The following is a 25,656-nucleotide window of genomic DNA, read 5'->3' as shown; positions in this document are numbered from 1 at the left end:
TGAAAATATCACTGAGGGTGACAAAACATGAGAGACACCTAACTCTGGGAAACGAACAAGGGGTAGTGGAAAGGGAGGTGGGCAGGGGGATGGGGTGACTGGATGACAGACACTGAGGGGGGCACTTGGGATGAGCACTGGGTGTTATGCTATATGTTGCCAAATTGAACTCCAATAAAAAAAGATAAAAAGACAAAAATAAATAAATGAATAAAAAAAGAAAGTTCCTCAAAAAACTAAAAGTAGAAATACCATGTGATTCAGCCATCTCAATGCTGGGTATTTATTCAAATAAAATGAAAATACTAAGTCAAAAAGATATATGTACCCTCCATGTTTACTGCAGCATTATTTACAATGGCCAAGGTATGGGAGCAACTCAAGTGTCCATCAGTAGATGAATGGATAATGAAGATGTGGCTTAAACACTTTCACACAGGATTATCACTCAGCTGTAGAGAAGAAAGACTTCACCATTTATGATAATATGGATGGACCCAGAGGGCATTGTGCTAAGTAAAATAAGTCAGACAGAAAAAGTCAAATACCATATGATTTCACTTCTTTGTGGAATCTAAAAAAACAAAACAAATGAGTAAAATAGAAACAGACTCATAAATACAGAGAATAAACTGGTAATCGCCAGACAGGGAGAGGGTAAAGGGATGTAGGGTAAAACAGGTGAAGGGGTTTAAGAGGTTCTGACTTGCATTTATAAAATAAGTCACAGGGATAAAAAGTACTTCACAGAGAATATAGTAATATTGTACTAACTTTGGTGACAGAGGGTAACTACACTTATCAAGGTGAACATATCATGACATATCTAATTGTCAAATCACTATGCTGTACCCCTGAAATCAATATAATTTTGTATGTCTGCTATACTTAAATTTAAAAATAAAAAAGAAATGTCAGGAAAAAAAAAAACTTGATCTCAATCATGAGAGAAAATTTGGAAGGAATACAAATACATGGAGGTTAAAGACTATCCTACTAAAGAATGAATGGGTCAACAAGACAATTAAAGGATTAAAAAATTCATGGAAGCAAAATGAAAATGAAAATATAACAGTTCAGAATTTTGGGATGGAGCAAAGGCGGACCTAAGAGGGAAGTATAGGATAATATAGGCCTTTCTCAAGAAACAAAAGTTTTAACACAAGTTAACTTTATACCTAAAGGAGCTGGAAAAAGAACAGCAAATAAAGCTTAAATCCAGCAGGCTAAGATAAATAATAAAGATGAGAGCAGAAATCAATGAAATAGAACCAACAGAAGAGTAGAACAGATAAATGAAACTAGGAGGTGTTTTTTTTGGAAGAATTAATAAGATCAATAAACCACTAGCCAGAGTTATCAAAAATAAAAGGGAAAAGATAAATAAAATAATGAAATAAAAGAGGAGAGATAATCCAGACTGAAAGAATACAATTATAAGACCAATGAAATATAAACAATTATAAGAACATATTATGAACAACTATATTCCAGCAAATTAGGTAATATGGAAGAAATGGATGCATTCCTAGAAATATATAAACTACCAAAACTGAAATAAAAGTAATAGAAAACTTGAACCGATCCATAATCAGCAGGGAATTTGAAACAGTAATAAAAAATCTACCAACAAGAGTCCAGGGCTGGATGACTTCCCATGAATATTCTACCAGAAGAATTAATACCTATTCTTCTGAAGCTATTTTAAAAAATAGAAATGGAAGGAAAACTTCCAAAGTCATTCTATGAGGCCAGCATTTTTTAAAATAAATATTTTTAAAGGTTTTATTTATTTTTTTTTTCAAACATGTATTTAATTACTTGAAGATTTTTTCCATGTTAATGTTCCATGTTTCCTTGTTAAACTTTTTTTTTTTTAATTTTTTTTTTTTTTTTTTTTTTTTTTTTTTTTTTTTTTTTTATTCATGATAGGCACACAGTGAGAGAGAGAGGCAGAGACACAGGCAGAGGGAGAAGCAGGCTCCATGCACCGGGAGCCCGACGTGGGATTCGATCCCGGATCTCCAGGATCGCGCCCTGGGCCAAAGGCAGGCGCCAAACCGCTGCGCCATCCAGGGATCCCATTTTTAAAGGTTTTATTTATTTATTCACAAGAGACACAGAGAATTATTACTCAGCCATCCAAAAGAACAAAACCTTACCATTTTAGCAGTATAAATGGAACTAGAGGATATTATGTAAGCAAAATAGTTCAGAGAAAGACAATTATCATATGATCTCATTCACACGTGGAATTTAAGAAACAAAACAGAATATCATAGGGGAAGGGAGGGAAAAATTTAAAAAAATGTAACCAGAGAGGGAAACAATCCATAAAATCCCCTTAACCATGGGAAACAACCTGAGGCTTGCTGGAGGGGAAGTTGGCATGGGGTTGGGGTAACTGGGCCATGGGCATTAAGGAGGGCAAGTGACCTAATGAGCACTGGATGTTAGTAATGGGTGAAAAACTGAACTCCACCCCGAAACCAATGCTACTCTGTATGTTAATTGTATTTAAATACAATAAAATTTTAAAAAGAAATAATCTAAAGCCTTTTACTCTTTTTATGACTCTTAGAGGAGGAGACAAAATGAATAAATGACAATAAAGTAGAATCTTCTTGATATTATCAGAGCAGAATAGTGGTTTCTATGTGATTTAGAGAACTCAATATAGTGTGTGTAAGAATGAACATTGGTTTTCAGTCAACAGCCTATGTTTGAGAATCTGGTTTTGTCAGTATTAGTGATATGATTTGGGCAAGTTATACAACATTCACAAGCCATAGTTCCTTCACCTTGAAAACAATTATAACTACTGTAAAGTTGTTGTGTGGGTTAAATGAGATACTATATAAATGTTAGATATTTCTACCTTCTCAATATAGAAGAATATAATATTGTTGAGATTGTTGTGCTAGTCTTTTTCCCCTCTTGAATCTTACATATAAACCTAGTGACTAGCAGCCAATTTTGCACTATTATGTTAATTTTCCTAATTTTCTTCTTTTTTTAAGATTTTATTTATTTATTCCTGAAAGACACACAGAGAGAGGGAGAGACATAGGCAGAGAGAAAAGCAGACTCCTCACAAGGGAGCCCGATGTGGGATTTGATCCCTGGACCCCAGATCACACCCTGAGCTGAAGGCAGACACTAAATCACTGAGGCACCCAAGAATCCTAATTCTCCTAATTTTCTGAAAGTTAGGAAGAACATGATTGTTTAATTACAGGAACTAAATTTTAAGCCTTTTAAATGTGTATATATATATATATATATGTATATATATATGTGTATATATATGTATATATATATGTATGTGTATATATATGTATATATGTGTATATATATATATTTATATATATATAGGTTTAACACCAATTATAATTCCAAGAAGTTCAATATCTGTATTTCCCACAATATTTTGTAGAGTGAAAATAAAGCATATGTATCATAAAAAATGTTGTTACTAAAAGTGATATTTATTTTAATATAATTATGGAACATAGTTATGAAAAGAAACTATTGACACAGGAAGATTATGACAAATTCTTAAAGTGACAATTATAATAATAATAATTGCTAATAGATAGCTTGAAACAATGATATTCATGACATTAACTTTGAAAAAAGACAATATTTACATGAAAGGAGACAACTTTATTATTTTATCTTATTTATGTTTAAATTTAGTTTTTAAATTTAAATTCAATTAATTAACATAGTGTATTATTATTGTCTCTTCAACAAGTGGTATTGGGTCAACTGGACAATCACAAGCAAAAGAATTAATTGTTCCCTGAAATCACACAATACAGAAAAAAGCTAACTCAAATGCATCAAACAGCTAAATGTAAGAATAAAATTTTTAGAAAGCAATATAGCTGTAAATCTTTGCAATATTAGATTTGGCAAATGATTCTTAGATATGACATCCAAATTATGAACAAGAAAAGGAAATAACAGACAGTTTGGACCACATTAGATTTTAAAAGTTTTCTATTGCAAAGGACATCATAAAAAATAAAAGACAATCCATAGAGTGGTATAACATATTTGCAAATTATATAACTGATAAAAAATCATGTAATCAGTATATATAAAGAACTATTATAACTCAGTAACAAAAATAATAAAAATAAAAGAATATAAAAGAGAATCTGAATAGACATTTATCCAAGGAAGATATACAATGGTCAAAAAGCACATAAAATATGTTAACATGATTAGTCATTGGGGAAATATAATTAAAAATCATCAACGAAGTAACATTTCACATCCACTGGAATGTCTAAAATAAAAAAGTCAGTGGCACCTGGGTGGCTCAGTTGGTTAAGCATCAAATCCTTGATTTCAGCTTAAGTCATGATCTCAAGGTTGTGAGATCAAGCCCCGGGTCTGGCTCTGCAATCAGTACAGAGTCTGCTTGAGATGCTCTCTCTCCCTCTCCCTCTGCCCCTCCCCAGGCTAATGCATACTCTAAATAAGTAAGTAAATAAATAAATAAAAATTTTTAAAAAGTCAGATAACAAAAGCGTTTACAAGGATGTGCAGAAATAGAAATCCTCATAAAATGATGGTGGTAGTATAAAATTATGTTGTCACTTTGGAAAACAGATTGGCAGTTCCTCAAGCAATTAACTGTGGAGTAACCATGTGATTCAGCAATTACTCTCTATGCATATATTTAAGACAAATGAACACATGATACAATATGGATTAACCTTGAAAGCATTATACTAACTGAATAAATGCAGTCACAAAGGGCCATATATTATATTATTCCACTCATATAAAAAGTCCAGGATAGTGAAATCTACAGAGACAGAAAGCACGTTAGTGGTCCCTTAGGGCTAGGGGAAATGGAAAGGGTGGGAAGATGAAAACTACAAGGCACAGGGTTACTGCTTATGGTGATAAAAGCTTTCCAAAAGGGATTGCTGTGATGATTACACATATCTATGAATATACTTAAAGCCACTGAATTGTATAGCTGATTGGATGAATTATATTTTAGTAAAAGTGTTTTTCCAAACAAAAGCAAAACAAAACAAAAATGCTCTCCATACTGAAAATCAATGAGCCTCCTTGATAGACAACATCTCACACATTTTGTCATCACCTCATGATGAATTAAATGAATCTTGTATGACTTCACTGGGAAGGGACCCTTGGAACCTTGTACCTAGTTTCTGTTAGTTTTCACTTTATGTGCCTTTTCTCATTGCTGATTTTATTTTATTGAGTGATCTTTTGCTGTAATAAATTTTAACCTTGAGTACTACTGTATGCTGAGTCCAGTGAATCATCCTGGATAATGACTGTATCTGGATATTGCCTTGGGGATCCCTGATTTAACAAATCTTAGCCTAAGTTTTTCCAAATATTGACAGAAAATATATAAAATCTGGGCACCTGGATGGATCAGTGGTTGAGTATTTATCTGCCTTTGGTTCAGGTAGTGATCCTGGGGTCCTGGGCTCAAGTCCCACATTGGGCTCCCCATAGGGAGCCTGCTTCTCCCTCTGCCTGTGTCTCTTCCTCTCTCTGTGTTTCTCATCAATAAATTAAAAAATATTTTTTTAAAAAAGAAACTATATAAAATCATTAAGCAATTCCTATTGACTATACTCACCACCTCTGTTATCAATTTGTTGTACAAAATTTTGTTCTTCAGTTTTCTTTCCTTGGCCAATTGGAGGTGACAGGAAAATAGGCCTCCAAAAACCTATAAACAAATTAAATAGACTCAATTATTTTCCAATTCCTAATAAAATAAAATTGTAGAAAGGAAAAGTTTATATGATTCTGCAGTGAAAAAAATGTTTCTGATAATACTATTTTTCTTCAAATACTGTATCTATTAGTAATGGGGATCTTCCTCCCAATTTTAATGGAGTTTATTATAGCAATATTGAAAACTAAGTTAAAAATATTCCACCATAGGGGTGCCTGTGTGGCTCAGTTGGTTGAGCATTGGATTCTTGATTTCAACTCAGGTCATGATTTCAGGATTATGGGATCGAGCCCAAAGTTGGGCTCTGTGCTCAGCATGAAGTCTGCTTGAGATTCTCTGTTCTTCTGCCTCTTCCCCTCCCTGAACAAGCACACTCTCTCTTTTTCTCTCAAAATAAATATAATCTTTTAAAAAATATTCCACTATATACTGGTGATAGATTTGCTTCATGTAAAAATTCAGCATATCTTCAGTTCACTTTCACTAAAAAGTTTTGTAGACAGTTCTTGTTCTAATGAAATACTGGATATAAAATTGCCAAAGAAGTACCCATTAGGATGACTGCTGTCAAAAATGCAACAAATAAATGTTCATGAGGATATGAAATAGTATAGATATTGAAACTCTTGTACACTGTTAGTGGGAATGTAAAAAGGTATAGGTATTATAGAAAACAGTATGGCAAATCCTCAAAAAATCAAAAACAGAATTATCATACGATCTAACAATTATTCTTTGATTTTATGTCCCCAAAATGAAATCAGGATCTCAAAGAGATATTTACACATTCATGTTCATAGTGGCATTATTTACAATAGCCGAAAGATGGCAGGTACACAACACCAACATCTATCCAGGGACAGATAAATGAATAAACAAATCTGGTATATCCATATAATAGAATATTATTTATCTTTAAAATGGAAGGAAGTTCTGACATATGCAACAGCATTGGTTGCTGATTGAAAGAAGACAGGCATAAATACACAAATACTGTATATGATATGCTTAGTCAAAATCATAGAAAGGAAACAAATCAACATAGGGGACAAAAAAGAGAGAGAGGCAAACCAAGAATCAGACTCTTAACTATAGAGAACAAACTGATGGTTATAAGCAGGGAGGTGGTTAGGGGGATAGGTTCAATATGTGATGGAGATCAAGAAGTGCACTGGTGGTGAGCACCAGGTGTTATATGGAAGTGTTAAATCACTAAATTGTATACCTGAAACTAATATTACACTGCATGTTAACCAACTGGAACTTAAATAAAAACTTAAACAAAATCATAGAGAAAGTAACTAGAAAGGTGGTTGCCAGGGACTGAGCAAAGAGGGAAATGGGAAGTTATTGTTTAATGGTTATAAAGTTTGTTTCACAAGATGAAAATAGTTCTGGAGACTGATTGCACAACAATATGTACCTACCATTGAGCTTTACACTTTAAAATGGTCAATATAGTAAATTTTATGTTATGTATATTTTACCACCATTTTTTAATGAAAAAAATGTTTAATAATAGGCTATGGTAGAGTATGGGGTGAGAATATACAGAAATATGTTCATGTCAAACAATGGAGATTTCAGTTCAATAATGCCAAAATGATAGTACTTGGTATAAAATTTTTTTAAAATTTTATTTTTTATTGGTGTTCAATTTACTAACATACAGAATAACCCCCAGTGCCCGTCACCCATTCACTCCCACCCCCCGCCCTCCTCCCCTTCTACCACCCCTAGTTCGTTTCCCAGAGTTAGCAGTCTTTATGTTCTGTCTCCCTTTCTGATATTTCCCACACATTTCTTCTCCCCTCCAGTACAACAAAAATTCTAAACATCATTATAAAAGCATAGAAATTAAATAAATGAGTTAATATTATTAATGACCTTTATACTACTCTCAGGAAAGGCATTTTATAAAAAAGATAAAAACGTGGTTTGTGGGATGGCTGGGTGGCTCAGTTGATTAAGCATCTGCCTTTGGCTCAGGTCATGAGCCTAGGGTGCTGGGTGAGAGCCTCACTTCTAGCTCCCTGCTCAGCAGGGAGCCGGCTTTTCTCTCTCCCTTGGCCCCTCCCCCACTCAAACTCTTTCCCTCTGCCTCTTTCTCTTTCTCTCTCAAATACATACATACATACATACATACATACATACATACATACATAAATACATAAATAAAATCTTTTAAAAGGCACCTGTTTTGTAACCAACTATTCATTAAAAAAAAAAAGTATTGTCATTTAAAATCCATAGACAGAGGAACAAAAAGGCCTAATTTTCAGCCTGGGACATGCAGCAAAGCCGGTTTTGCTATCTCTTTATGATAAGGCAGCTAGAGAAGGAACAGACAGTGTTAAGCTGACTTTAGGTAAGGAGTGTGTTGTCATTTCAAAGTGAGCATAGGTAGCACAAAGAGCAATTTTTCTATACCTATAGGCTTCAACTTTATAGGATTTTACAAATCACATTTAGCCTATCAGTTTATATTTTTAATATACAACAGCTGAAGATTGGTGAAAGCAGCTAGCAAAATTTTGGTTTTATGTATGAAAGGGCTTTAACTATGGATGAACCATATTCCAATGTGTGTTTTACACTAATAATAATCCACAAATTAGATATAGCCTAACTGCAAATATTTAAAATGTGTCAAAGCCTTTATAAAAAATTGGGCTCAGCTAAAGTGTAATTAATTGACTGGTTTCATGTGGATTAATATTATTTTCTCATATTATAAACTTCATGAAGTCACAGACGTACTTGAGGTAACACTAGACTAGGAATTTCTATCCTCCAGCCTAACTGCTAATTACCTATGTGACATTTAGGGAAGAAGCCTGCTTGAGCCTCAGTTTCCTCATTTTTGAAGCAGGTATAATAATGCTATACCGTGGTTGCTCTTTCTAAACTAGAAGAATATGAGGTTAAACAAGAGTTGAGGTATAGGTAACACACTTAAACTTGATTAAGGACTCAGACTCTGGAATCCAATAAGCTCTTGTTAACGTCCAGAACAACTCACTTGAATATTTTAGTTTCTCTGTTGTCACTGTAAAATTGGGATAATACATTCAGCTTAGCTGAAAGATAGTATGTCTTCATGTTTAACAACACAGACTTTGGAGTATGGTTTCATGTCCTGACTGTCATTTATTGTGTTACCTTGGTTAATTACACAACTTCTTTGTGCCTCAGTTTCTTCATTGGTAAACTAGAAATGATAATAGTGTCTACCTCCTAAAGTTGAAAGGTTTTAATGAATTCATATGTTTAAAACTCATCAATTAGTATTACTTAATTTGTGCTGGTGAATTGGCACTAACAAATTATTATGTGTAAACTGCTTAGAATTGTCCATGACAGTGCTATATAAAGCTTAGCTATTATCAATATAGAATTTAGGTGTAATAATGCATGTGACTTGTGTGAAGCATACTGCTTGACACTCAGTATTAGATGGTTTATTATATTCACAGTAATGGACTTTGAAAGCCTGAGGCACTATATAAATTTAGTATTATGCTTTTATGTTTTTATCATAATATATGCCGAGCATGCAGTAAGCATTTGATTGACAAAATTTTACAAAGCACATCAATAACAATGCAGTTGAGTCCCTTAGGAGTAGTTATGGTATTTCTCTGGACGTTTATTAGATGTTGTTTGAAAATATCAAAAACTGAAGCTGGATGAGAAATGTGAACCTTTATACCCTCCATGCTGATTAATGCAACTCTTACAGCATTGTTAATACTGCCCTGGTAGAAAAGAATGATGTTGGATCAGGAGAGAATTAACTTAATGTTACAAAATTTAAATCCAGTGAATACATTGTTTTAATTAGTGTTTGGCCCCTCTTTGTAAAAGGTAACACCTTTCACCACTCTATCAATATGTTGCCTTATAAGAGGATCTCAGAAATTCATTTCTCCCATTACTTTATCCTTTCCAATAGAATTGCATGTCTAACTAACAATCAGAGAGTTTTTGTCAGATAATATAAAAAATGAGGTAAATATTTTCCTCTGACTGTTCCAATAAAATATTACATATTTAATCCAACTAAATTAATGGCTTGAGGATAAATGTACCTGATAACTAGGTAAACACCTGAATAGCAATTTGTGTAGTAAATGCCCCAAAATATATAGTATTATTGGATTTAATAATCTTCTCTGCTTAAAAAATATGATATGAAGAAGTCAGTATTATATAAAACAAATTTCAAAGACATGTGTAAATACATATTAAAATAGGAAACATTGATCATACATTATATATATGTATACATATATATAATTTCAAATACTCTATTTTTGAAAAGTCACTGGAGTTTATTGAAGCACAAAATTTGTTATATTTTCAGAGGGAAGTTTTCTTATGAATGCTTAGGCATCAAGTTCTTAATTTTCTTTTCATGCTTTGAATTGTAAGACTGTGGAAAATGACTAGTATGAAGAAAAACACTTTATGAAATGATAATAGTTCCTTTGTCATAAGCATACCTTAATACCAATGGCTTAGGAAATGAAGAATTATAATCATTTAGTGTGATAAAGTCAATGTGATTAACAAGGTAAATGTCAACTATTTATTGAGAATTATAGAGCTTTCATAATAATTTTGAAAGAAGCAAGTTGGATATTTATATGGTTAGGCTTGGATACTTCTTTTCATAGCAACTAATAATGGGGAAAAATTTATGAGCAATCTCTATTCACCCATTCTTTTTTTTAATTTTTATTTATTTATGACTATTCACCCATTCTTAAATAATGCAAACAAAATTTAATGTGTTGTTTTCTAGGCCCTATAACCATCTCTGTTAATAATTCTCTATTTTTTTTTCTTTTAAGAAGAAGATAACTAAAGAGAGATGACTTACCTAATTTTTAAAAAAGATTTTATCTTAAGTAATCTTGGGTAGTGTGTACACCCCCTAAGATCAAGAGCCAAATGCTCTACTGACTGAGTCAGCCATGTGCCCCTATTTGTCTAATTTTTAAAAGTGAATGGAAATCTAAGGTTAAAATACCTTTTATCTGAGTTTTTTATGAAATGATCTCAGCCTCAACTCTATCAAAGCTATTGACATAAGCATCATCCTGTTTTTAATTGTACTTGTAAACAAGATGGTTTCAAAAGCCACACACGTTTAAGCTTACCCTGAGGACGATTACCCTTCCTGCGAGCACCAAGCTGTTGTGCTTCATTTTCTGAGTCAACGTCGTGTCTTTCATTGTCAGATACAGTCTTGTGTTCTTGTTCACTGTCAGGCCATATGAGATATCTTTCCCTCTCTTCGTCCATTGGAAGTTTCTTATTTTCAAATATCAAACACTGTTCCTTCTCCATCTCCATCATCTGTGTTTCACTTTCAAATTCATTTTGATATTTTTTGCTTTCAGATTTTGCTAGATATTTTCCAGAATTGGAGTCTATTTGATGTCTTTCAAAGCTATCCTGATGTTTTTGAAGGCCATCTTTACGTTTTCCAGAGCTACGCTGAAGTCTTTCAGACCTAAATTGATACCTTCCATAGCTATCCCAATGTCTACCAGAGTTGAAGTCCGATTTTTGTCTTTCAGAGTCAGTCAAGAATCTTTTAGATTCAAACCTAAGGCCCATCCAGAATTTTTCCAAGTCAGAGGCCCTTTGGCAATGTTCAGCCTTCAACACGTGTTTCACAGCATCAGAGACTGCCCCCAGGCTTTCAGAATCTAAGTCCATTGTACGTTCTTCAGACCAAGAATCCATCCAGTGCTCCTCAGTGTCAGTGCTCAACTGGAATGTTTTGGCATCCAAGACACATTTCACAGCTGTTGAGGCTAGCCCATATTTTTCAGAGTCTGAATCCATCTCACATGGTTCAGAATCGGAATCCATTACATATCTCTTAGATCTAATCTCTTTCTGGTGTTTTTCTTCCGCCATCAGATGTACCCCAGAAGCAGAAGCTGAGTCCATTCCATCTCTATCCAGGTCTGGGTCCATCACAAACCTCTTAGAATCAGAGAGCATCCAGTGTTCTTTGGTCTCAATGGATCTTTTTTCAGATTCTATCAGGCGTTTTACAGAATCTAAAGCTATTTGGCATTTTTCTGCCTTCAGCAGATGTTTCACAGATGCAGAAGCTGTTGGACATTTTTCTGAGTCTGAATCCATCTCTGGTCTTTCACTGTCAGAGTTCAGTGCATATTTTTCAGAGTCAGAGTCTGCCAAGTATTTTTCTGAATCTGAATCCATCCAGTATTTCAAAGGGTCAAAGTCCACCTGGCATTGTTCAATTCCCTCTAGTTGTTGCTCTGACTCCATCACATCTTTCACAGAGCCTGAAGGCATCTGGCATTTTTCTGCTTCTAATAGGTATTTCATAGAGTTTGAGTCCATGGGACATTTTTCTGAGTCGGAGTCCATGCCCCATATTATTGACCCAGAGTCTTTTGAGTGTTCTTCTAAGTCAGAGTCCAAACCAATGCCTCTATCAGAGTCAGAATCAATCATACATCTTTCAGAGCCAGATTCCAGTGGGAGGGTGTCATTTTCAATTATTGTTAGGTCTTGGAGACTTCTATCGTCCAAAGAACCAGCTGAAGTTTCAGAAATTTTTGTATCAGAAACTTCTGTTTCAGGCTTGCTCCCTTCATCATTTGACATAACTGCTCTTTCATTACTTAAAGAAAAGACAAACATGAACACCTTAAAAATATTCATCAGATGTTAAATGTCAAATATTTTCTCTGTTGCAAACTTCCCTATAGGAAAATATTATAAAGTACATATTTTATCTATTAGACAGTAGAAAGCAAGAAACACCACCAACATTCTTGTGAACAAATTGGAAGAATAATAGTGTTAGGTGGATTTTGCACTTATTTGTGTTTGCCCTAATATTAACTGTTTTCCATCACATGAAAGTAATAGCTTGCTTAGGATACTTCCTTGCAATGTACTATTTTCTTGTCTCTGTCTAATTAGTACATTATTATTTTGGGAATTGAATATAATCTTAAAAATGCAGTGGAGAATAAAACAAACTATTTATATATTATACTCAAAGTTAATATTGTATGTTTGTAGATCTGGTTATTAGAGAGGCTTACCTTGGAGAATTGAGCCTTTTAAGGGAAAAATATCCAAATTTGTCAGATGCTATTTCAATTGGAAGGGACACATGTTGAAGTGAAAATATATGTTTACTTGATGAACTAGTCGTAGTTACTGGCTGTGAAGCAAAAGCAAAATAAATCATAAACCAAGTTATAATTTCTCAGTTGCATTTACCATGAAACAGAACTCTTAGGAATTTTGATTGAGGGAAGGATATTACTTCATTAGCTTCATTTGTGCTTAAGGGTAAGTCATGGTGAGAACCTCTTCCAAAGTAAAACTTCAGAATTAATATTTAAGTATAAAAGCAGACACAAATACATTGTGAGGTGTCTTTCTATCCTCTACTTTACTAAGAACTAATGGCTATTTCCAGTGCTGCATTGGTACTCTGTTACCCAGTGCAGGTAGCTGGAATTTGACCTAAATTGGGACAGGTTCTCTTTCCTGGGGATTTAGAATTAGAATTCAGAAGGGGTTTTTTTTGTTTTGTTTTGTTTTTTTTCTGCTGGTTGCTTGAAATGAAGACAGGCAATCTCATGCATTAAAGAAAAGCAATGTCTGTCAGATGCCTAAATAAGTAGAAAAAAGTCAATGTGCAGAGAATGTGAAGCATAAAACAGCCACGCATAAAGGCAACTGAAACAAGAGATCATATATCTCTAGAAGAACAGATGAAAACAAATTTTTATGTGGGTTCTTGATTCCAGTTCCTCCTAAGTATTAACTTTCCTTTCTGCCCTTGAGTTCTCTATGGTAATCATGATCCTTGACTTGAGTTCTTACTATACCCTTTTGTTTTTGCTCAAGCTAGAATGAGTAAAGTTTTGTTCCTTTCAACCAAAAGGATTTTAATAGACATAATAATTGCTATTAATATTTTTTGTTAGCTTCAAAGTAGAACATACCTAACAAGTGTATCTTTTAGACAAAGAAGGAGTCCAAGCACAGGAGAAGAGAAAGTTGACAAATGATCAAAATGAATTTTATCTATGCGAAAATGACTTATTCCATTTTTCAATGAAACCTGAGCAAAATATGATAGACTTATAATATGTCATTTAGGTATGATATAACAAAAATACTTCATAAGGTTTAATATACTATATAATTGATTATTATAAAAGATTTGGAATCTCCTGTCTCAGCATATAATTGTAAGCCTCTGATGAGATAATGATTAAGAGAAAATACTCACTATGAAAACTGGTAAAGACATAAAATGTAAAAGATTAACATAAGAAATAGAAAGGTAATGTTGGATTTATATAGCAAACAACCATGAAAAATATTTCACATCCCGGGGGAGGTAAATAACAAATTTCATACGCCTCTAAACATTGATCTAAAACATGCCAATACTCAGAATTTCTTTGACTCTTATTCTATCATAGTAATAGCTTTTCTACTATGATTGTAATTCCCTAGTTTTCATCAGCTTGAAAGTCAAGACAAAACTAAAGAGTGAGGAAATATACAAGCAGATTTTATTCAGTTAGACATAATATATGCCTAATAAAATAATATCTGTCTTTGTAAATTGGTAACTAATATCCTTTCATGTATTAGGTTTATCAGGATACCCAGCTTCCTGAGGAACTATACAGATCATGTTTCTAATCTTTTCAAAAGAACGTAGGGCAGCTACATATTCTACTACATTGATTTAAAAATCTAACAGAAAATACAATAAATATGGAATTGACGGTGGTTATTTAGGATTGGCATACTACCTGAAGTTTTGGAGGCTTTGACTAGAACAAACCTTTATGTCTGCCTTTTAGAACACTGAACCAAATATCTTCCTTAGCAGGAAAACTTTCAAAGATAGTACAGAGCATCAGAAAGTTTAAATGTTCTTTCTAGTAATACCACTTTACATAGATGACACTTTTGAAATATATTTCTTGCTAGTTAATTAAACTTAAACTGACATCAAAAGAAGGGGAAGGATGTTTATAAATTCATTAATTAGAACTCTGTAAAAGCTAATCTATATCTCTAAGACTATGTTTTCCTGAGAACTATAATTCTGTACAGTACTGAGAAGTTCTAATTGAGAGAAAAAATTGCTGTGAAGACTAAATTCAATTAGACTGTTAAATAAATGTGTCCAACTAATGAATATGTAAAAAGTTGCCCCTTCTTTCTAGAAAGTTGCTTCTTTCCTCTAAAGAATATTAATTCTACAGTTTTATACTCTACACTAAACCAATTTTCAGTTAAGCCTGTAAGGTTCTGTCCAAAAGTTTATTTCCTTGTTTTTCCTTTATTTATATCTGCTGTTTTTACTGCATCTTATATAGAACTAAGTTTTAATTTCATTCTATAATCTTAACAGATTAGTCATTAAGATGAAGAAATTTATTAGACCATTTCCTGATCTGATGACATCAGTGCCATGCTACATACCTACGAGCGTATCCTAATTAGTCATTGTTCTAAAAGAAATGGTTTCATGGGTTATATAGGCCACAGAATGTAAAAGGTGACTCCCAGGTGCATGGGGAATATGAAAATAATAAAAAGTTTCTATTAATAAACAGTATTATACAGAAAACTTTTTCTCCATAATCTGTTTTTTTTAGTAAAAAGTATCATTGTATAACTAATGTTAATCTTAAATGCAATTAGCATGAAAGGAAGTCAAAGCATGTGATTTGCAAAATTTTGAGAATTTTAAGGCTTAAATAGGAAATTTAAGGGGAGCAGGGATAGTGCATGGCAAGGAGCCATTTATTTATTTATTTTTTCTTTCCTTAAAGATTTTATTTATTCATTCATGAGAGACAGAGAGAGAGAGAGAGAGAGAGAGAGAGAGAGGCAGAGACACAGGCAGAGGGAGAAGCAGGCTCTATGCAGGGAGCCTGACATGGGACCTCGATCCTGGGTCTCCAGGATCACACCCTGGGCTGAAGGCGGCACTAAACCACTGAGCCACCCAGGCAATTTTATTTCTAAAAGAAGTAAGGCCTGTACTCATGAAACTTGACTCTTAAATCATTCATTCTCCTTTTGGTAAACTATTCCCACCATTGTACATTGTATATTTCCCTAGAGGTTTACTTTGGGAAAACATCACTAGTAAGAATCCCCATTTGCAGTTTATTTTTTTTTTTTTTTTTTTTTTTTTTTTTTTTTTTTTTTTTTTTTTATTAATGATAGTCACAGAGAGAGAGAGAGAGAGAGAGGCAGAGACACAGGCAGAGGGAGAAGCAGGCTCCATGCACCGGGAGCCTGACGTGGGATTCGATCCGGGGTCTCCAGGATCGCGCCCTGGGCCAAAGGCAGGCGCCAAACCGCTGCGCCACCCAGGGATCCCTCCATTTGCAGTTTAATGTCAAGGAAAGAAGCCAGTATATCCAAGTATTTTCAACAAGCACCATAAGTAAGTATAGCCTAGTTTAAGAAAAAATAAACTAGATGAAGAGCTGGCAAACTATGCCTTGTGAACCAAATCCAGCACATGATCTGTTTTCATATGCCCTAAGATCAAAGGAAGACTTTTACATTTTAAAAATGTAAAAAATGTAAAATGCAAAAAGCCTATTAGCCCTTCAGTGAGATCATTTCCTTCAATAGTTGAGGACATAGTCTCTTGGCCTGTAAAGCCCCAAATATTTAAGAAATAAGTCCTTTACAGAAAAAGTTTGCCATCCTTTGAACTACATGATTTCCAATGACTTTTATGACTCAGAGTCCATGAGATTATATTTTTAAGTAAGATTAGGAGGCCTTTTTAAGTACTCTGAGATGTTTTTTCTATGTAGAGAAATGATCAATTTGCTTAAATTTCTGAGAGTTCAGAGGCTTCTTTGTATCTTTGATGGTGCTAAAGTCATAGAGTAGTTTGCCCCTGGAGAAATTTGTGACTTATACATCTGAAAATGTAATTTGTGAGTTGTCTAAGAGGGATTTTCTGTGGATCCTCCAGACTGAAGAAAAAAATGACTCAACTTGCAAACACTATATAGGGAGAAGCCTTTTTATATTAAAAGATTTTGTAGAATTATGGAGTGCTGAACCACCCAAGATTTTTCCCCTACACTTAAAAGCTAATTCTAAGAGATGTCAAGATAATTAGGGGGTAACTTTTAATAATAGACTCTGTTTCCAGAACAGTAGGAATGGGGATCTCACATCTAATGGGATGTGGCTACAAAGACAGTGGATAACAAGTATAACTTCTCTTTCCTACAAAATGAAAGCTTTTCATTTTAATTTTACAAGCCTCATAGTGCAACCTTCACCCTATGAGTGAAATAACTGGATATAATATAAATTAATCACTTCTTCATTTGACAATGTTATCATCATTACCTACTAAAATCTCTTTTAGTCACACGTATTTTGTCAAACTACTCTATAACAAATGAAAGATCAGTACTGCCTAAAATGATCATAGATCTAAAAATGTAAGAGAGTATTTCTAGTTACATGCCAAAGAACAATAAAAATTATTATGAGATAATTACCCTCTCCTGATCTGATTTTTTTCTTATTTCATATACATATATAATTGTTTCCTCATTTTTTTTCTAGTCACCTATTACTTTGGCAATATGCTTGAATTATAAGGTATGTATAACATGAATATGATTTTATTATGCATACCTAATCCTTTATACTAGCAATTCTCAGGTTTCCATCAACAATACCATATTTACAGTTTTATAAATATTTTATAGTTAGTATTTCATGTTGCACTCTTACAAAATATATTGGAAAGGACACTCCAGAGAAAAGTGAATTTATAATAGATGCCAAGCAATCTATAAACAAGATATTTTTATTTTAAAAAGATTTTATTTATTAATTTGGAGAGAGAGAGTGAGATAGAGAGAGAGAGAGAGAGAGAGCATGAGTTGGGGGAGAGGCAGTGGGACAGGAAGGGAGAGAGAATCTCAAGTGGACTCCACACAGAGCATAGAGTCCAATGCGGGGCTTTATCTCATGACTTCGTGATCATAATCTCAGATGAAATCAAGAGTTGGATGCTTAAATGACTGAACCAACCAGGCACCCCAAACATGATATTTATTTAATTTTTGGACTGCCTTTTAGTATTTGTGATTGTGAAAGTATAAGATTATACATCAAAATAGATCTGTTTTTATGTAAAACATATTTATTCTCTATAAAAATTCTCTATAAAAGATTTTAAATGTGATACATCTATTAGATTAAAGAAATTTTGATAAAAACTTCACATCAGTATTGCCTTGGGTTGTCTCCCAGATATTTCCCAGTACATTTATCATATTATAGGAATCAACCACAGGGATATGATTAAGTATGGGCTATGGAATTAGACTGACTTAGGTTTGAGTTTGGACTTTGCTATTTATTATTGTGTGAGCTTAGGCAAGTCACTTAACCTCTCTATGGCTCTGTTTCCTTTTCTATAAAGTGAGGATAAAAGAGTTGATATGGCTTCTGGGCAGCAAGGGAAACAATCAACTTAACTAAAAGACAACTCACTGAATGGGAGAAAGATATTTGCAAATGACATATCTGATAAATGGTTAGTATCTAAATACATAAAGAACTTACACAACTCAATGCCAAAACTAATCCAATTAAAATGGGCAGATACAAACAGACATTTCTCCAAAAAAAGACATATAAATGGCTAACAGACACATGAAAAGATGCTCAACATCACTCATCATCAGGGAAATGCAAAACTACAATGAGATATCACCTCACACCTGCCAGAATGGCTAAAATAAAAAAAAATGCAAGAAACAACAAGAGTTGGTAAGAGTGTGGAGAATAAGGAACCCTCTTGTACTATTGGTGGGAATGTAAACTGGTTCAGCCACTGTGGAAGACAGTATGGAATTTCCTCAAAAAATTAAAAAAAGAACTACCCTATGATCCAGGAATTGCCCTACTGGGTATTTACACAAAGAATACAAAAATACCCTAAAAACAAAACAAAAAACCAACTAATTTGAAGGGATACATGCACCCCTATGTTTATTGTAGAATTATTTACAATAGCCAAACTGGAAGCAGCCCAAATGTCCATATATAGATGAATGGATAAAGAATATGTGATACACACACACACACACACACACACACACACACACAGAGGAATATTAATTAGCCACATAAAGAATGAAATCTTGCCATTTGCAACAAAATGGATGTAGTTAGAGGGTATAATGCCAAATGAAATTAGTCAGAGAAGGACAAATACCATATGATTTCATTCATATGTGGAATTTAAGAAACAAAACAAATGAACAAAAAAAAAAGTGGACAAACAAAAAACCAGACCCTTAACTGTAGAGAAGAAACTGGTGGTTGCCAGAGGGGAGATGGAGGGGTGAATTAGGTGATGGAAATTAAAGAGTACACTTATCATGATGGACACTAAAAAATGTATAGAATCATTGAATCATTATATTGTACACCTAAAACTAATATAACACTGCATGTTAATTATATTGGAATTAAAATTTAAAAAATTAATGAAAAGAGTTGAGGTGAAGATTGCGAGAGATGTAATTGGATTACAGGATTATAATTGTTTAACACAATGTTTGGTAAATAATAAGGTACTTTATATGTACTTATTGTTATTATTAATCATGTAGTGCCAAATTATCTTTAAGATATAATGTAGCTAAGAGAATTCTGCTCTATAGGAATTTGAGTATTGCTTAGTATTTTACTGAGTTAAATAATAAGTATACTATAAGGCAGAAAAAGTTTAAAACATTTAGTGACATAGAACTGCTTTGTTGTTATATGCCTGCTTAGGGAGATAATGGGCTATGTGACTCATGCTTTGTCTAATATTATTCATTAGAACTTTTCCCCTTTCCAGTTAATTTCATTTATATTTATTTTGTTGTGTTGTATAATAATTACAGAAGTAATTTTCATCCACAAATTAAAAAGATTACATTCTAGTTGCTTCCTAGAATAGCTTTATATTTTGATATAGTCAATGAATAGCAAATAGCAGGTATGTTATAATGTATTTTTTAAGGCTCAGAGGACTAAATTTTTTTAAAAAATAGATTCTCCTTTCCCCCTTAAATCAGACAACTCCATATAAGAAGTAAGATGCAGTAGTTAGACTTCATAGATTGGTGGTCTGATGTCATGAACATTGGTTCAATATGCTAATGGAAATTGTCCAACTGTATCATTCCACAGATATTCATGCTTTCTGAAACACAAGTAATCAGTCTTAAATGTACTTTCTTAAATGTACTTTAGAGCACAGGACTGATGTAGGAGTAAGTTCTTCAACTGACAGTTTATGGTATGTTTGTCATTACATGAAAATGTTAGAATATATAAATAGCTAAAGAAAAAAAGATGTTTCATATTCACAAGTACAAAACCATAATTACTAAAGCTATGTATTACAGTTATGTTGATTCCGCTGTTCAAAACTATGAGTTTGTTCACCTAAATATTTCATTATGAACTTATTACAAGTGTCAATAAATGTGTTGATTGAATTTGACTCCCTAAAATAAAATGTAATATTTGTGAGCATATAATAAGTAATCTATTTAATTTAGCCATTAATGACCTAAATTAAGATAGAAGCACTTAAAGGAAATAGTTTTTCTGGTGAAGAAAACTAAGCAATATAATTGCTGACTTTTCTAATTTTTCCTCCATGTGTTACAGTTCCTATAATATTTCAGATATAGTTCTTTGTGAATTCCATTATAAAATAAGTTTAAAAAATTTAAAACTTAAATTAATTCTACCAGTTTTTATAAAATCAGACGCAACTTTGTATCATGATATAGTTTTTATAGTTTCTTTTCATTGCTTTCTCTTGGTTCTTCTGTATTATTTGTTAGTAGCAAGAGAGGCTACACAGGCTATACTGAATGCGAGGCCAAGGAATAGAGGCTTGGTATTCTGTAGAAAATACAGATGCTAGGGAGCCACTAATTCTACTTCAATCACATAGTACTTGAGCTCTAAATATAAGAGAACTGTGCTAGCTACTGCAAAGGAACACCAAGATAAATCAAGCATGGATCTTCCGTCAAATTGCTGCCACACAGGGTTATGGGGAAGATTAATGGAATATAATACTAGAAATAACAAATATCATAAAGAAGATACAGATACGTGTAACAGAGAAAGCAAGGGAACATCCTAGGTATCTTCCTAGGTGTATCTTGTATATACTTAGTGGAAGAGGTGACATTCAAGCTTGAATTTAAAGATGGGTAGAATCTGGATATACTTAAATGAGGGAGAAAAAACATAACAAGCAACAAGCATGAGGAAAGGCACAAAAGTGACAAAGCACAGAGCATATAGTGTCAAATTGGCATGATCAAGGCGTGAGTAGAGACCAAAGTGGGAAATATGTTTGGGAAGGTAGGATTAGCAATAAATTAGGGAAGACCTTAAAAGCCATTCCAAAGAATTTTGGCTTTGTTCTGTTGACAATTAGGGAAATACTGAAAATTAAGAAGCACTGACATGATTATGTTTATGAATTGAGTAGATAAATACAGCAGCAGAGTATAAAATATACTGATAAAGCATAAAACAAGGGAGAAAACCTAGGCAAATACTTTAAAAGGACTGCTGCTTATAGCGATATGAAGAATTGGGCAATTTCTCTCTGCAAAATAGAAGTATAAAAATGGACAAAATTAAGGAAGATGGTGGCAGAATAGGAGGGTCCTAAGCTCATCTTGTCCTAGGAACAAAACTAGAAAACTATCAAATCATCATAAATACCTCAGAAATCAGCCTGAATATTGACAGAACAAACTCCACAACGAAAGGGAGAGAAGAGGCCATATCCAACAAAGTAGGACTTGTGGAGACATGTTGTGTTTTCTGCTAAGGAAATAAACCAATATCCCAGCTTTTTGCTTAATTTTATTTTAAAAAAAGTCCATGAATCTTAAAAAATCCTAAATTGTATCCACAATACCCAAAAGTTTATTATACCTTTTTCTTACATATCAAATGAATGCCAAGAATCTTCTTATGACCAGGTCTTTGTTAACCAAAGTTGGATAGTTTTAAAAATGAAAATCTAACTAATGGATCAACCTATTTATTCATGAGATGCAGCTTCTATCAAACTTGGAGCATTGTTTACATCATAAAATGTTAAACCATTAGCATTATAAACTGCAACCTTAAAACAAATTTTCAGTTGCTCACCCAGCCCTCTCTCAACTCTGAGAAATGTGGTTTAGTGAAGAAACAGGACATGGGTATGTGGAGAGGAGGGAGCAGCGGTCACAGAGAAGGATGAGAGAGAGTAGAACACACAGGGTAATGCACAAGGAAAGTATTTCCTCAAAACCATTGCCTTAGAAAATGAGAGGGGATGAATTTCACGAGTTCTTGCAATCAGTGGGGCTTAAAGCCTGTAGTATTAGCTGGCATTGTTGGGTTGGAGCTCTGAGGGCACTGCCCTGGCTCCTGGAAAGAAGGCAGGCAAGCAAAGTGGGGACAGACAGCATGGAAACAGCAATGTGAGGAATACTTGGGGTACACAGCAGGGAAATTATTCAATTCTTGGAGACTGTCCCTAAGTGGCAGCATTCACTGAGACACCTCTCTGGGGACAAAGGACCTGGCCGGAGACATTTACCTCCCTTAACCCTCAGTATAAATAGAAACACCTGTGGGAAGCAGCACTGTACCACTGGCTGCCTAATTTGCTTACACCAAGTGCCACACTTCTGTGCTCTGGTGGGACTGACCTCAGCCAAGCTTGCCTCAGTCCAAGCTAGGTGGACACTTCCCCCAAAAGATCAGCACAAGCCCCTGCCTGCACATCTCTAAACCTGGAGTTTTAAAGATCAGCAAGCTTGGCTGAGATTGAGCCCAGAGTACTGATCTAGTTCTGGAGAGAAGGCAGGCAAAAAACTCAGAGACAGACAGAATGGAAACAGCTATCTGAAAAATACCTGGGGTACAGGGGGAGATTAATCTCTCTTTTCAGAGTGCTTCCCTGAGAGAAAGGCACAAAGGGACAAAGGAACTGGCTGGTGGCATTTCCCTACCCTGTCTCTCAACATAATCACAAAACTAGCTGTAGTAAGCAGTAAAGTCCCAAAGCTGGTTACAAACATGCTTGCACCAAGCCCCATCTTCCTGTCCTCTGGTTGAACTGCCCTGCTCAGTCAAAATTGCCTCAGTGCCAATGCAGTGGGCCCTTCTCCCAGAAGACCAGCAAAAAAACCCTGTCCACAAGAAGTCTCCTGACCAGAGTCTTCTGCAGGGACTCAGTTCTAATGGAATTAGTATGAAGTCTCATTTCATAAACAGACCACAGCACACCTGGTTAAAAATCTCCACATTTAGGCCAAGAACCCAATACTACCCAGAAGAGGCAAGAAAAGACTGAAGATGACTGGCCTGAAGGGTAGAGCAGCAAAAAAACAACCACAGAGTGTACGTATCACACACCAGAGACATTCCCTGAAGTGCCGGGCACTGGACAGCACATATCCTCTTCTTCATAAAGCCACTACATTTAGGAACAGGAAATATAACTGGCTATTCCAACACAGATAAGAAGGCTGAGACTTAGACAAAATACCAACATGGAGGAATTCATTCCACAAGAAAGAACAAGATAAGACCATGGTCAGAGATCTAAGTGAAACAGATATAAGTAACATGCCTGTTGGAGAATTTAAAGTAACAATCAGGTGTCTGGACTTGAGAGAATAGAAGACATCAGGGAAACCTTTACCAAAGAGATAAAAGAGTTAATCAGTTAGAAACGAGAATGAAATAAATGAGATTGGAAACAGACTTGATGTAACAAATGGCAAGCTGGTAGAAGCAGAAAAAGGAATAAGTAATATAGATGACAAAATAATGGAAAATAATGAAGCTGAATCAAAGAAAGAAGAATTATGCAACATGAGAATAAGCTTAAGAAACTGAGTGACTCCATCAATTGAAGTAACATTTGTATAATAAGAATCCCAGAAAAGAAGAGAGAGAAAAGAGGGCAGAGAATTTGAGAAGATAATAGCGAAACAGCAGCCTAATCTGTGGAAGGACACGGACATCCAAATCCAGGAGGCACACAGAACTCCCAACATAATTAAAAAAACAAAGCAAACCAAAACCAATACATATTGTATTAAATTGGCAAAATATACCAATAAATAAAAAAATCTTAAAAGCAGCAAGACAAATGAAGTCTTTAACTTGCAACAGAAGACCCATAAGGCTAGCTGGAGATTTCTCAACAGAAAGTTGGCAAGCCAGAATAGAGTAGCAGGATATATTCAAAGTGCTGAATGCAAAATACTTGTAGCCAACAATACTATATCTAGCAAGGCTATCACTCAGGATAGAAGTAGAGGTAGAGGGGATCCCTGGGTGGCTCAGAGGTTTGGCGCCTGCCTTTGGCCCAGGGCGTGATTCTGGAGTCCCGGAATCGAGTCCCACATCAGGTTCCCTGCATGGAGCCTGCTTCTCCCTCTGCCTAAGTCTCTGCCTCTCTCTCTCTCTCTCTCTCTGTGTGTCTCTCATGAATGAATAAATAAAATCTTAAAAAAAAAAGAAGTAGAGATAGAGTTTCCCAGAGAAACAAAAACTAAAGGAGTTCATGACCATTAAACCAGCCCTGCAAGAAATATTAAATAGAACCCTTTGAGTGGAAAGGAGACAGCAAAAGTGACAACGACAAGAAGAGTCAGAGAAAATCTCCAGAAACAATGACAAAGCAAGTAATAAAATGACAAAAATATTTTAATTACTCTGAATGTAAATAGACAAAATGCTCCAATCAAAATACATACAGTGTCAGGATGGGTTTAAAAAAAAAAAAAACAAGACTCGTTTTTATGCTTACTGCAAGAAACTCATTTTAGACCCAAAGTCACCTGTAGATTGAAAGTGAGAGGATGGAGAAACATTTATCATGCAAATAGATGTCAAAAAGAAGACAGAGTAGCCATATTTATATCAGACAAACTAGACTTAAAACAAAGACTGTAACAAGAGGTGAAGAAGGGCACTATATGATAATAAATGGGAGGTAACCCATGGATAATATCATCCTCAATGGGATAAAATTGAGTCCTTACAGTTAGGAACAAGGCAGAATAAACCAATACCCTAGCATATTATTATTAATTGCTTCATGTTTCCTGTTGTCCATTCTCACCACTGTTATTTAACATCGTATTGGAAGTCCTAGCCACAGCAATTAGACAACAAAGGAAAATGAAAGGCAATTAAATCAGCAAGGAAGAAGTAAAACTTTCACTATTTGCAGATGACATGATACTCTGTACAGAAAATCTGAAAGACTCCACCAAAAAAAATGCTAGAACTGATAAAGTCAGTAAAATTGCAGGATACAAAGTTAACAGACAGAAATCTGTTGTGGGATGCCTGGGTGTCTCAGTGGTTGAGCATCTGCCTTTGGCTGAGTGTGATCTTGGAGTCCCAGGACCAAGTGTCGCATGGGGCTCCCTGAGGAGCCTGTTTCTCCCTCTGCCTATGTCTCTGCCTCTGCCTCTCTCTGTGTCTCTCATGAATAAATAAATAAATAATCTTAAAAAAAAGAAATCTGTTGCATTTCTGCACACTAATAATGAAGCAACAGAAAGAGAACTCAAGGAATCCATTCCATTTATAATTGCACCAAATATCACAAGATAATATGAATAAATCTAACGGAATAGGTAAAAGACCTGTACTCTGGAAACTAAAATGCTGATGAAAGAAAATCAAGATGACATAAAGAAATGGAAAGACATTCCATGCTCATGGATTGGAAGAACAAATATTGTTAAAATGTCTATATTACC

The 25,656-nt window shown here is 34.4% G+C and overlaps 1 protein-coding gene across 3 annotated transcripts in view; it reads right to left on the bottom strand.

Annotated features, from left to right (window-relative positions):
- LOC112649496 (uncharacterized) overlaps positions 1-25,656 on the bottom strand; it is a 290,778-nt gene that overhangs the window by 12,636 nt on the left and 252,486 nt on the right. For all 3 annotated transcript variants that reach the window (XM_025431847.2, XM_025431846.2, XM_025431848.2), the window contains exons 10-12: positions 12,847-12,968; positions 10,909-12,416; positions 5,642-5,734 (exon numbers count right to left, since the gene is read on the bottom strand). In XM_025431847.2, the coding sequence (XP_025287632.1) occupies positions 5,642-5,734; positions 10,909-12,416; positions 12,847-12,968 (1,723 nt within the window). The remainder of the gene's footprint in view (positions 1-5,641; positions 5,735-10,908; positions 12,417-12,846; positions 12,969-25,656) is intronic.

Source organism: Canis lupus, chromosome X, assembly GCF_003254725.2.
Source record: "Canis lupus dingo isolate Sandy chromosome X, ASM325472v2, whole genome shotgun sequence".
NCBI classification, from domain to species: domain Eukaryota; kingdom Metazoa; phylum Chordata; class Mammalia; order Carnivora; family Canidae; genus Canis; species Canis lupus.
The sequence above is the reverse complement of the archived record's forward strand: the minus strand, read 5'-3'. Positions and strand labels throughout refer to the sequence as shown.